Source organism: Halictus rubicundus, chromosome 6 (genome assembly GCF_050948215.1).
Source record: "Halictus rubicundus isolate RS-2024b chromosome 6, iyHalRubi1_principal, whole genome shotgun sequence".
In the NCBI taxonomy this organism is placed as follows: Eukaryota; Metazoa; Arthropoda; class Insecta; order Hymenoptera; family Halictidae; genus Halictus; species Halictus rubicundus.
In genome coordinates, this window is record NC_135154.1 from 11,577,680 (window position 1) to 11,590,653 (window position 12,974).

Below are 12,974 nucleotides of genomic sequence, written 5' to 3' on the forward strand. Positions count from 1 at the left end.
CGGAGTTTCATTCGAAGACATAGCCCGGTGTACCGTACACGCACGGAATACCGATTGATCGGGAAACGAAGAGGCGGCCGTCACGTCGTGCGAATAAAGAGACGCCGGCTGCGAAACTTGAAATCGTTTCCAGTTCATCGGCCTGTTTGATCAAACTTCCCGTTTCCACCGGTCCGACGCCGACGTGACACCGGCCGTGTTTTCGCTCTCGCGAGACGTTTACTTTGAATATATATATATATATATATATACACTGTAAAACGACTCGAGAACGGGAGAGAGTAATACTGTCGTCGTAGATTGGACTTAGATTAGATGATAGCAGTTGCTTTGTTGGTGAAGTAACGGGCGACTGTGTTGGCGTTTGCAAGGCCGGATGCGATGTTAATTGCCTTAAAAGTGAAACAGCTCTTCGGTGGCAAAACAATGCGGGGAGCGAATATTTTAAATGGTATCTGCCTTTTTAAAGTTCTTGTCTTTCCGCTGCTGGTACATATTATGACCGGGTCTTGGAAGATCCGTTGTAGTTAATTTTGTGAAGGAACGGTGAGTCAAAATTCTGGCAGGTGTACCAGCCGTCATTTTGACGCACAGAATCATTTTTATTAGCTGTAGTTTCACGGAAATTTGTAACTGTAATTTGATTATATTGAAGCAACGAGGGGTTAATTCCAAAGTGCAACAGATTAAGTTCGACGTAGAAGAAACCAGAGCTCACGATTGACAAAGCCTTGTACGCGACTTTCACTGTTCTGATAGACACCGATGAAAGCCTAATCTTGTAAGCGTCAACTCACTCGCTCCTACTTTAGCGTACGACCGAGCACAGTGAGAAACCGATCACATTAGTTCACGGTAAAAGTGTGTTTGCCGGATGATTAACGTTACCTTCTTCTGACAGCCGATCGGCTGTTGTCCGTGGCCGTGTTGTCACGCATCTTGGCACCGGTTTAATGGGGGTGCGAGTTAGCACCAGCACGCCGCTGGAAGGTTTCACCTTGACGAGAGACGATGGCTGGTTCGATCTGCTGGTCAACGGTGGTGGAGCTGTCACCCTGCAGTTTGGCAGGTCGCCGTTCAAGCCCCAGAGCCACATCGTCTTCGTGCCCTGGAACGAGGTACAATTATGTTAAATAATCTAACGGTTCTACGTTTAGTACGACTGGACGCTATGTTTTGTTCATTGCGATCGAAGTAGAGATAAGACTTTGAGTATCCAGTTGCTGTTTCGTTGGACGAGTTGCTCTGGATTTTTGATGAATAACGTAACGGTATTTATTCAAGGTGGTGATCATCGACAAGATAGTGATGAGCACAGCCGAGGAGAAGCAGCCGGCTCACATCCCCCACGCCTGCGCCGCCCACGACTACGACCTGATGAAGCCAGTGGTCCTAGCAACGTGGAAACACGGATTCCAAGGCGCGTGTCCCGACAAGAGCGCCATTTTGGCCGAGTCCCAAGTGATCCAGGAAAGTCTACAAATTCCTGGCACAGGGCTGAACCTTGTCTACCACAGTTCCCGAGCTGCCGGCTATCTGTCCACGATACAGCTGCAGTTGACCCCAGAAGCGATCCCGTCGACCCTGAATCTGATCCACTTGAGGATCACCATCGAGGGAATACTGTTCGAGAAGATCTTCGAGGCTGACCCGGTGATAAAGTTCACCTACGCCTGGAACAGACTGAACGTCTACAGGCAAAGGGTCTACGGGGTGACTACCGCTATGGTGAAAGTGGGGTACGAGTACAGCGACTGCAAGGACATCATCTGGGACGTGCAGACGACCAAGCTAAGCGGCCACGATATGTCCATCTCCGAAGTTGGAGGCTGGAATCTGGATATTCATCACAGATACAACTTCCACGAGGGGATCTTGCAGAAGGGAGACGGCTCTAACATCTACTTGAAGCAGAAGCCTAGAGTCATTCTCACCACCATGGGAGACGGACACCAGAGACCCTTGGAGTGCTACGATTGCGACGGACAGGCCTCCAAGCAACGACTCCTTGCGCCCGTTGCTTTGGCTACCTCCTCCGACGGATCCATCTTCGTGGGAGATTTCAATCTCGTCAGGAAGATCCTTGTCGACGGCACTGTCAGGACTGTCGTCAGGCTCAAGTAAGTTATCATTATTATCGTGTGTACAGAAATGAAGTTGACTTCAGTCAATATGTTGGTCTTAGCTTCTTCAAGTTGAATGAATTCTATCTAGTTTCACTTTCATGCAAACAATTTTCATTTTTCATAAAGATATCTACAAGATAAAACCTCGTTCCCTTTCAGCGCAACGAGAGTGTCCTACCGCTACCACATCGCCCTAAGTCCCCTGGACGGCTCTCTCTACATCTCCGACCCGGAGTCCCATCAGATCATCCGCATCCGCGACACAAACGACTACACAGACCCCGACCATAACTGGGAAACGGTCGTAGGCTCCGGGGAAAGATGTCTTCCAGGCGACGAAGCTCATTGCGGCGACGGTGCGCTAGCCAGGGACGCCAAACTCGCATACCCTAAAGGCGTCGCGGTGTCAGCCGACAATGTGTTGTACTTCGCTGACGGCACAAACATCAGAATGGTGGACAGAGACGGCATAATCACCACGGTGATCGGCAACCACATGCACAAATCGCACTGGAAGCCGATCCCCTGCGAAGGTACACTGAACGTCGAAGAGGTCCATCTACGTTGGCCGACGGAATTGGCGATCAACCCTCTGGACAACTCTCTGCACATGATCGATGACCATATGGTACTGCAACTGGCTCCAGACGGTCGGGTGAAGGTCGTCGCTGGACGTCCACTTCACTGTGCCTCGCCGTCTTCGTCGTTCGACACAGAATTGGCAACGCATGCCACCCTGGTCATGCCGCAGAGCATCGCGTTTGGACCCTCCGGGAACCTTTATATCGCCGAGAGCGACTCCCAGAGGATCAACAGGGTGAGAGTGATCGGAACCGACGGGAAGATCTCGCCCTATGCTGGAGCAGAATCGAAATGCAACTGCCTAGAGCGTGGATGTGACTGTTTCGAAGCTGATCACTACCTGGCGTCCACCTCCAAGTTCAACACTATATCCGCGGTAGCTGTGTCTCCCGATGGAGTGGTGCACATCGGTGATCAGGCGAACTACAGGATCCGATCGGTGATGGCTAGCATTCCCGATGCTAGCGGAGCTAGGGAGTATGAGATCTATGCGCCGGACACTCAGGAGATCTACGTGTTCAATCGATTCGGCCAGCACGTGGCTACTAAGAACATTTTAACGGGCGAGACCGTGTACCAGTTCACCTACAACGTGAACACCAGCAACGGCAAACTCAGCACCGTCACGGACACCGCTGGGAACAAAGTGTTCCTGCTGAGGGACTATAGCAGCCAGGTGAACTCGATCGAGAACACCAAGGGACAGAAGTGCAGACTCAGGATGTCCAGGATGAAGATGCTCCACGAGCTGAGCACTCCGGATAATTACAACGTGACGTTTGATTATCACGGTCCCACTGGACTGCTGAAGACCAAGTTGGACAGCACTGGCAGGAGCTACGTGTACAATTATGATGAATTCGGTAGACTGACCAGCGCTGTCACACCGACCGGAAAGGTGATCAGTTTGACCTTCGATTTGAGCTTGAAAGGAGCCGTGGTCAAGGTCGGGCAGAACAATAAGAAACCGATCTCGATGCTGATCAAAGGATCGTCGGTGGTCACCAAGGTCGGAGAGGCTGAGCAGAGGACCACTGTGCTAGCCGACGGTTCTGTCGGCCAGATGACACCGTGGGCTCACTCTATAAACACCGACACTCTGCCATACTCCGTTCTAGCCGAGATAGAGCCGTTGCTGGAGGAAAGCTACCCGGTGCCGGCTAAACAGAGAACCGAGATCGCAGGGGACCTAGCGAACAGGTTCGAGTGGCGATACTTCGTGCGCAAGATTCAGGGCAGCAAGAACAGAGGAACGAGAGGCGGAGTCGCACAGGTTGGCAGGAGACTGCGCGTCAACGGAGATGTCCTGTTGTCTTTGGAGTACGACAGGGAGAGCAACAGCGTGGCCGTGTTCCTCGAGGACGTGGAACTGTTGAACGTAACCTACGACAAGACAGCGAGACCCATCAAGTGGGGTCCCAGAAACGGCATATTCGCCGGAGTGGATTTAGAGTACGACAGATTCAGCAGGCTGACCAGCTGGACCTGGGGAGACATCAGCGAGACCTACGGGTTCGACAGAGCCGGCAGGTTGTACGAGATCAAGTACAGCGATGGAACCTCCATGATCTACGCGTTCAAGGACATGTTCAGCAGTCTTCCGTTGAAAGTGACCACGCCGAGAGGCAGCGATTATTTGCTGCAATACGATGAAGCCGGTGCTTTGCAGTCGTTGACCACTCCCAGAGGACACATCCACGCGTTCTCCCTGCAGACTTCCTTAGGGTTCTACAAGTATCAGTACTACTCGCCGATGAACAGACATCCGTACGAGATTTTGTACAACGACGATGGTCAGATACTGGCTAAAGTGTACCCTCACCAGAGCGGCAAGGTCGCTTATGTCTACGATCACACTGGGAAGCTGGAGACCACTCTTGCTGGTGAGTACAACTGCTACGGAAATATTTTACTAATCGTTAACAGTCCCAGCTAACGAGTAATCATTTTCAGGACTATCCTCGATCCACTACACGTACCAAGAGACGACCAGCCTGGTGCACAGCATCGACATCAACGAGCCGAACTTCGAGATGCGATTGGAGTACAAGTATCACGCGGGTATCGTCAAGGACGAGAAGATCAAGTTCAGCAGCAAGAGCGGCTTGAACAACGCTCGCTACCGTTACCAATACGACGGAAACGCCAGAATATCTGGCATCGAGGTGGACATCAACAGCAAGCAGATGCCACAGCTGCGACTGAAGTACAACCAAAATCTGGGAATACTGGAAGGCGTCGGTGATCTAAGGATCCACAGGAACCTGTTCAACAGATCGGTGATGCAAGACAGCAGCAAACAGTTCTACACTGTTACCGACTATGACGAGCATGGCAGAGTGAAGACGGTTCTGATGAACATCCGAGCGTTGGACGTGTTCCGCATGGAGCTCGAGTACGACAATAGGAATCGCATCAAGATGAGGAAACTTTCCATGGGAGATCGAGATGCTAAGATCGAGAAGATCACCTACAATGCCGACGGACATGTGCTGGAGGTCACCGATGCGGAGAATAATTGGCAGTACGCTTACGACGAGAATGGCAACGTGATCGGGGTGACGGAGCACAACGAGAAGATCGCTTTGGGCTATGATAGCGGGGATCGAGTGGTCCAATATGGCGACGTCGAGTTCAACTCCTATGACGGACGGGGATTCGTGGTCATTCGCGGGGAGCACAAGTACAGGTTGGTTTATCGCTTCTTTTATTTTGTGTTTCACGAAAAGATGAAAGTCCTCTTCACTACTGTGGTCTAGGGTCTTCTTTCGAAACGCATAGTTTAGGAAAATAACAGATCATAGTCATGGAAATCTTTTCTCCATCTAGTGTTCATTATTTTACGTCTGGTACTGATTGCTTCGTGATCTAGGTACAACTCGCGCGGCCAGCTGATCCACGCCTCGGAGCACAAGAAGTCCCAGATCTGGTACTTCTACGACGACCGTGGTCGACTGGTGGCCTGGAACGACGACCGCGAGAACATCACGCAGTTCTTCTACGCGAACCCGAGGACGCCCGACCTGATCACTCACGTGCACTTCCCGAAGTCGATGAAGACGTTCCGGTTCCTCTACGACGCCCGCAACTTCCTCATCACGGTGGAAACTTCCGAGCAAAGGTTCTACGTCGCGACCGATCAAAACGGCTCTCCGCTGGCCTTGTTCGACACAAACGGCAACCTGATCAAGGAGATGAGGAGGACGCCGTTCGGCAAGATCATCAAAGACACTAATCCCGACTTCTATCTACCGATCGACTTCCACGGAGGTCTTCTGGACCCCAACACGAAGCTAGTCTACCTGAACAAGAGACTCTACGACCCTACAGTCGGCCAGTGGATGACACCAGCCTGGGAACAGATGGCCAACGAGCTAACCACTCCGACGGACATCTTCATCTACCGCTTCCGGAACAACGATCCGATCAACTTCAAACAGAACGTCGAGTACATGACCGACCTGGCCAGCTGGCTGAAGCTCTACGGCTACGACATCTCCGCGATGCTCGGCTCCGAGTACATGAAGAAGATGGTGTACCAGCCGAGCGCAACGATAACCTCCCCGCAACTGACGCCGGACTTTGGGGTGATGTCGGGTCTCCAGTGCATCGTGGACAGAGTGCACGAGAAGTTCTCCGACCTGGGCTTCGTGCCCAAGCCGCTGCTGAAGCTGGAGCCTAAGACCAGGAATCTTCTGCCTAGAGTAGCCCACCGTCGCGCTGTTTTCGGAGAGGGTATCCTGGTGTCCAGGGTCGGTGGACGAGCCTTGGTGAGCGTGGTGGACGGCGTGAACAGCGTCGTTCAGGATGTGGTCACCTCGGTCTTCAACAACTCCTACTTCCTGCCATTGCACTTCAGCGTGCACGACCAGGACGTGTTTTACTTCGTGAAGGACAACGCGCTGAAGATCAGGGACGACATGGAGGAGCTGCGTCGGCTCGGAGGGATGTTCAACGTGTCCACGCACGAGACCACCGAGCACGGAGCTGGCACCTGGAAGGAGCTCAGACTGTACAACCCTGACGCCGCGGTGGTGATCAGGTACGGGGCGGATCCTGAGCAGGAGAGGCACAGGATACTGAAGCACGCTCACAAGAGAGCCGTCGAGAGGGCCTGGGAGATCGAGAAGCAGCTGGTGATGGCCGGTTTCCAGGGCAGAGGGGACTGGTCGAAGGAGGAGAAGGACGAGCTGTTCAATCGCGGCACCGTGAACGGCTACGAGGGCGTGGACATTCACAGTGTTCACAGATATCCCCAATTAGCCGACGATCCCGGCAACGTGGCGTTCACCAGGGACACGAAGAGGAAACGACGGAAGAGCGGGAACAGGCGGAACAGGATCCACAGGCACGACTCGTGATTCGAGGATGTGACGCGGGATCGTAACGCTATTTGGGACTTGGTTCACGCGCCCACGTGAATTCACGTATCGGACAGACTTGACGAACGAACAATGAAGAGAGACAAGACTAACGTTCTTCGGCGACCGTGCACCGTGGCCGCGAGGACACGATGTCCAGCACCACGGTAGGATCACATCGTCCTACCACGGGAACCGGTTTTCTCTCTTGTTCTCTTCTCACCGCACTCGTGACAAAGAGGATGATGGTAAAGTGTGTCCGATTCGAGTGCTATTTTTGTTATTTTTCACGTGTACGAAAACCCCGCTCGGTGTGCCATAAAAAAAAAATAGCGTTGCTTGTGATTCAACTGTCTATAATCATTTACCTTCCGACCGCGCGCGCCCACGACGGAGAATCGCATACGGTCGGAAATTGAGCTAGTCACACACACACACACACACACGCGCGCGTTAGTAACTGAAACGGAGAAAGTAATTAAACAAAATGCTTGTTACGTGGCGACATTAGTTTGTAAAGAAATCTCGACTTGTGGGGGGAGGGGGAAGGGAGCGAAGGTGAGGGAGAGTTAAGAGGCTCGAAAGGACAACCACGTGGACTCGACAAAACGAGACGCGAAACGAGAGGTGCGTGCAGAAGAACTTTTCCCAAGGTGCCGTCCGTGACACGAGATATGATCGAGTGCGTGAAAGAGATGAGGGAGAGAAAGAGAGAGAGAGAGAGAGAGACATACATACACAAAAATACACATACAAACACATGCATACACAAGAGGCATACGTACTCTCCGTGTTTCTCGTTCAAGAGTGTCGAACACCGGTGTGTTTCCATGCAACAGGGTCTAGGAGGCGTGCGCGCGTAAACTTCGGCGAGTTTAATTAGGGAAAAACGGGAGGGAGATGACAAAAAAGAGGGATGAGTAATGCGAAGGATGGGGGGAGGGAGATTTACGAGTCGACGGTAAAGGGAGAGAGAAATGAAATGAAAGAAAAGCACAGATATACAACAAAATATTTTTAACACGACGCGCGATGGTGTAATTGCGCGAGCCGAGCGACTGTACATATAGCTACTAATCGTAACTGTAGATAATATATAATATACGAGAGAGAGACCGGTAAACTTAAGTGGAAACTGTCGATAATGCTTTTGTATATGTACACACGACACACATACACGTACATACAGACAGACACTCGTACACGGACACACGAACAAGATGCGTGTTTCGCGTATAAAAGAACGTGCGAGAAAACTTACGCGAGAAAGAGAGAGAGAGAGAGAGAGAGAGAGAGAGAGAGAGAGAGAGAGACACCCCCTACGATCTGGGAAAAGGGTAAGCGTGTGCGAAGATCGGTCTTTCGTAGAGAAATCGACGGAATCGTATGAATTTCTGAACTCAGGTTCGCGGACGAGTGTGAACACTCGGCACACCTGGTCACAGGTGTGGTGTCGATAGGATCCGGTCCCGGGAGAAACGAGATCGGAGCGATGACGAGCGTTCGACGAAAAACGTTCTGTTGTAAATAGTTTGATACGTATGAAACTCTCACGTGTCGTACCAGAAATATATATATATATATATATGTATAAATATATATTTATATCTATATATTTATATGTATATATAGATAATAATTGAGCGAGAGAAGATTTGTAACGAGGTTGGAAACGAGCCTCGTGTTCGGTACTTCGCGTGATTCGGTAGCAATGTCCGCCGTGACGTAAACGAGACAAAGCAATAGACGGGCAAACAGTTTCGTGACGGTGTCGCGCGTCGAGTAATAAAAGAATATCCACGGTGGAATAACAATATAATAATAACGATAATAATGATAATATAACGGTAAAGTAATAATAATGAATAATGAGATGATAGGTGATAACGGATATGATAATATCTAATATTAAAATAAATAGTAATAACTAATAAAAAGGAGATAATAGTACATAATACGATGATACTATTGTACGAAAAAAATACCCCGCCTATCTTTCTACTAAAAAAAATGAGAAATTATTTTTTGAATTGTGTCGTCAAAGAATATGTCCTATGTAAAACCGTGTGTCTGTGGGATCGTCCCGTGGAAAATCAACCCCATTCCCAAAACTGTCCCACCCCCTGATCCCTCACCCTATCAAAGAACAAAATGGAAAGAGAACGCAACCGTCGAGAAGACGAAGAAGGAGGAAGAAGAAGAAGAAGAAGAAGAAGAAGAAGAAGAAGAGGATGGAGAAGATGAAGAGAACCGAATAAGAGTAAAAGAAAAAAAATCCTCCTCCCTTTCTGTATGAATATAGCTGAAAACTGGTCGGTGTTTATCAAATATTGGGTAAATGAAAAAGGCGAGTAAAAAGAAAAAATACCAAAAAATCGTAGAGCTCTCTGTGGTTCGGATCCGAGGGTGAAGTTGTAAGCTGACATAGAAAGTAACCAGAGAAAGAAAAAACAAGAAAAAACACGCTAATGGGAAATGAAAACGATGAAAAAACACGCGCTATTATAATACGTACGGTATAAAATAACGTAATAGAGAAGAAAATAGCGAGCCAGCGTAAGCGGAGCGACGCGTAGCTCGGCCACGTTGTGTTCCAGGTAGTTGTACGGTGAATTCCAAACAAAACATACATAATCATAATTACAAAGTAACGATACTAGTTGAGAGAGAGAGAGAGAAAGAGAGAACGAAAGAGAAAGTGTGAGAGATAGCGAGTGAGAGGTCGAGAGAAAGACGAATTTAGAGAACAAGAAAACACGGTTAAGAGTGTGCTAGCGCGTCCCTTTAACCTCTAAAGGATTAACGATACGCCGCTGTACATATCCGTCGTGTATAGCCATTAAACGTCGTGGATCCACTAAGTGTCCGCGTCCATCCGCGAGAAACAAGAATTTTCTACGAAGTCACCGATTGTCAGGCAATGTGCGTTGGTTTGTCCGTTCGTTCGTTCATTCATCGAGCCGAAAATCACAGGGCTTGAAACGGTCCCGACAAATAACGACGGTTCTGATGAGAAACAGTTCTGGTGCACTCGTTGTTCTGGAAAACTGTCGACAAGAAATTAGCGATCATATCGGTTTCGATCACAGTCTATATTATTTGGTCCAGCATCGTCTCTTACGAGTCCTGCAGACTGCGGATGTATGAAAAAAAGAAAAGAAAAGAATGAAGTGTTTATCTGATTACTGTCTTCTGCTATCGATGCAGACAATGTTTGTTTTGCATAAAGATCCGCAGTCTATTCGTTAGCGTGAATACTCTCGAACGAAATCGTGTTGCCTTCCGACTTTTCTATCGAAACCGAATCGCCGCAGATTAAAATTTGAGATATACAGTATGGCTACTGAATCTGAAATGTTTTCAATATCCCGACGATTGAAGTTAAAATCGCAGAATTGAATGAAGGCAGAGATATTATCCGGTCGCGTATAACAGTTTTCTGGCGCAACGATCCCTTTTGCACGACCGAGATCGGTATCGTAACTGTTTCGAAGCACCGCAAAAATCGACCGGACGCGATCGTTTCGTTCGAACCGGACACGACAGTTCCATTTCCGTTTACCGAACCACCGTCAGTGTTTCCAGGAGCATGTATCGAGATCATCCCTTACCCTACATCGGCGAGACGGAGCCCGGGCTAACACGAGGCATATCAATCTGTGATTCAACGTTTTCAATACACCCGACATGGTACTCGTATACGTGCACGAATTTCACTCGCTCCACAAGATTAATTCGAAGCGTTTCCCGCCATTGACGGCCGCGGGCTCGTCTCGTTGAACCACGGGGGTACCTGAGACCTGTGACATTCCTTTTTCGCCGTTCCTCGAATTATCCTCGGTTACATTGTGTATAATACTTGGAGCCTTCGGATACCTTCGCGATTTTTCTCTCGAAGACGCGGGAGAGCGGACGAGGTGTTGAAGCGCGGCTTTCGAAATTGAAACTTCAATTTTTTCAGCTCCTCGGGGGTTTCAGAATCATCCCCAATTACGCTATTTTCCTTTTGAACTTTTCCACTTGTCTGAAAATATTTTGCTTGTTATTGGTTGAGATCAATTGATGCAGCAGAAATTAAATGTAATTAGCAGACCTGCGGATCTTCAAGCAAAATACAAATCGTCTGTGTTCATAACAAGACACTTATTTCTATTCTTTACAACTCTCACAACGTTTACAATTCTTCACTTTTCGGAAGCTGGGAACTCTGTCAGAGCGACTTCAACACTTCGGGCCGCTGAGTACAGTGCTTGCCTTATTTGTATTCCCTGAAATCCTCCGTTACCTGTTAACCCACCACGTAGTAGCGTTCTAAAATGTGCAGCATGCGAGAGGGTAGCGTGTGCCGCCACCCCCGCGGTGGAGGCGGCAGACACCGCCGATTTTCTATGTGTATTCGTTCGCTCACGTGCCGCGTGAGGGGAACAAAACAAGGGAGAGAGAAAAAGAAACAAAAACGATTAAGCAGTCCTGTATTCGTGTTAACTTTACGCTTAGCGGTTTGGTCACCTTCGAGCGGCGAGCACCGCCGACAGAATTCTGCAGAAATCTACAGGGTGGAACGTTCGAAACAAATCGCCTGAACGTCTCGCTTATTATTGATGGGAGAGAAGAGTGCATCGGATGAAACTTGCTTTGTATCAAGAAACCTACAAGTTGGCGTCAATAATTTTTTTAATACATGAAAATGTACACGAGGTACAAAGGCGAACACTGTTTTTTAAAATGGAATCGTATGACTTATATCCTGATAGGGTGATTCGAGACGAATACAACGACCTATTTCAGAGAGGTCAAGTATGATGGTTGATCTGTATACCTCCAAGTCTCCACCAATAAAAAAGATAGTACCACCAGATTGTGAACTAAGCAAGTTTCGTTAGATGCATTTTCTTCTGCCAGCAATAGCAAGGGAGACATTTAGGTGAACCGTCTCAAATGCACCGCCCCGTGCGAGGGCCGGAGAAGGGTGGGAACGAGATGCGTCTCGCATAAACAATCACAAAATACGTCCAATGTGGGGGAGAAGAATTAGATCCTCAAGGCCAGAGCGTTTCCAAAAAAAAAAAAACACAAGGAAAATGAAGGGCAGAATTCTTGCGGAGTCTCGATCGCAGCGGCGGAAGGGGTGGAAAATCGATGAATCTTTGCGCTCGACGGGAAATCGTCCGCTGTAACTGGAGGGCGAACCACGATCGGCACGCGACTAAAAGAAAGCAATACTTCGTAACTATCGTGTATGTCTAACTAATGTGTCCGATGAGAGGAGAGAGAGAGAGAGAGAGAGAGAGAGAGTAAGAAAGTCGAGAGAGAAAAGCGTAATCGTAAGAGAGAACGAATGATAGAGAGAGCGCGTGCGAGAATAATTGACAGGGAGCGAGAATTGTTATGGTATATTAATATATAACGAATTGTGTTAAATAATAGCCGAGAGAAGGGGGAGAGAAAAGAGAAAAGAGAGTCGTGCGCGGTTTCCTTTTTAGTGAAACGTTCGACCGCCGTATCGGGCGGCCTGCGAACTGGAATATGCGGTTCATCGGTGTCTCGTTCCGTTTTCCTTTTACCGAGCGACGATTGCGTGTCCTCCGCTCCTTTTTGTACATAACCACGCGTCGTTGACTAAGAACTCCGATTTCTCTTTCGTTCGTATTGTCATCGATCGCCGCGACACGCTCGCCGGGATCGAGCGACACTTTTCTATATTGCTCACGAGAAACGGCTCCCGCACGGTTCGGACGAACCAGACACCGACGGTGTCGATTTCTAGGGTGTAATCGGTTGCGAGAACGTTGGACAAGGGCCACCCTGTGCAGCGAAAACGGTCCTCCGTGAATAATTCGATCCTCATTTACAGCACGTTTCGATCGTCATTGTGGAAAGCAAAGCCGGGCACTTTGGGTAGAGC

The 12,974-nt window shown here is 49.0% G+C and overlaps 1 protein-coding gene across 4 annotated transcripts in view; it reads left to right on the forward strand.

Annotated features, from left to right (window-relative positions):
- The window catches only part of Ten-m (teneurin transmembrane protein Ten-m), a 52,194-nt gene extending 39,855 nt beyond the window's left edge, over positions 1–12,339 (forward strand). For all 4 annotated transcript variants that reach the window (XM_076789857.1, XM_076789856.1, XM_076789859.1 and 1 more), the window contains 5 exons: positions 902–1,118; positions 1,285–2,120; positions 2,286–4,591; positions 4,662–5,397; positions 5,581–12,339. In XM_076789857.1, the coding sequence (XP_076645972.1) occupies positions 902–1,118; positions 1,285–2,120; positions 2,286–4,591; positions 4,662–5,397; positions 5,581–7,069 (5,584 nt within the window). In that variant the 3' untranslated portion in view covers positions 7,070–12,339. The remainder of the gene's footprint in view (positions 1–901; positions 1,119–1,284; positions 2,121–2,285; positions 4,592–4,661; positions 5,398–5,580) is intronic.
- The last annotated feature ends 635 nt before the right edge of the window (positions 12,340–12,974 follow it).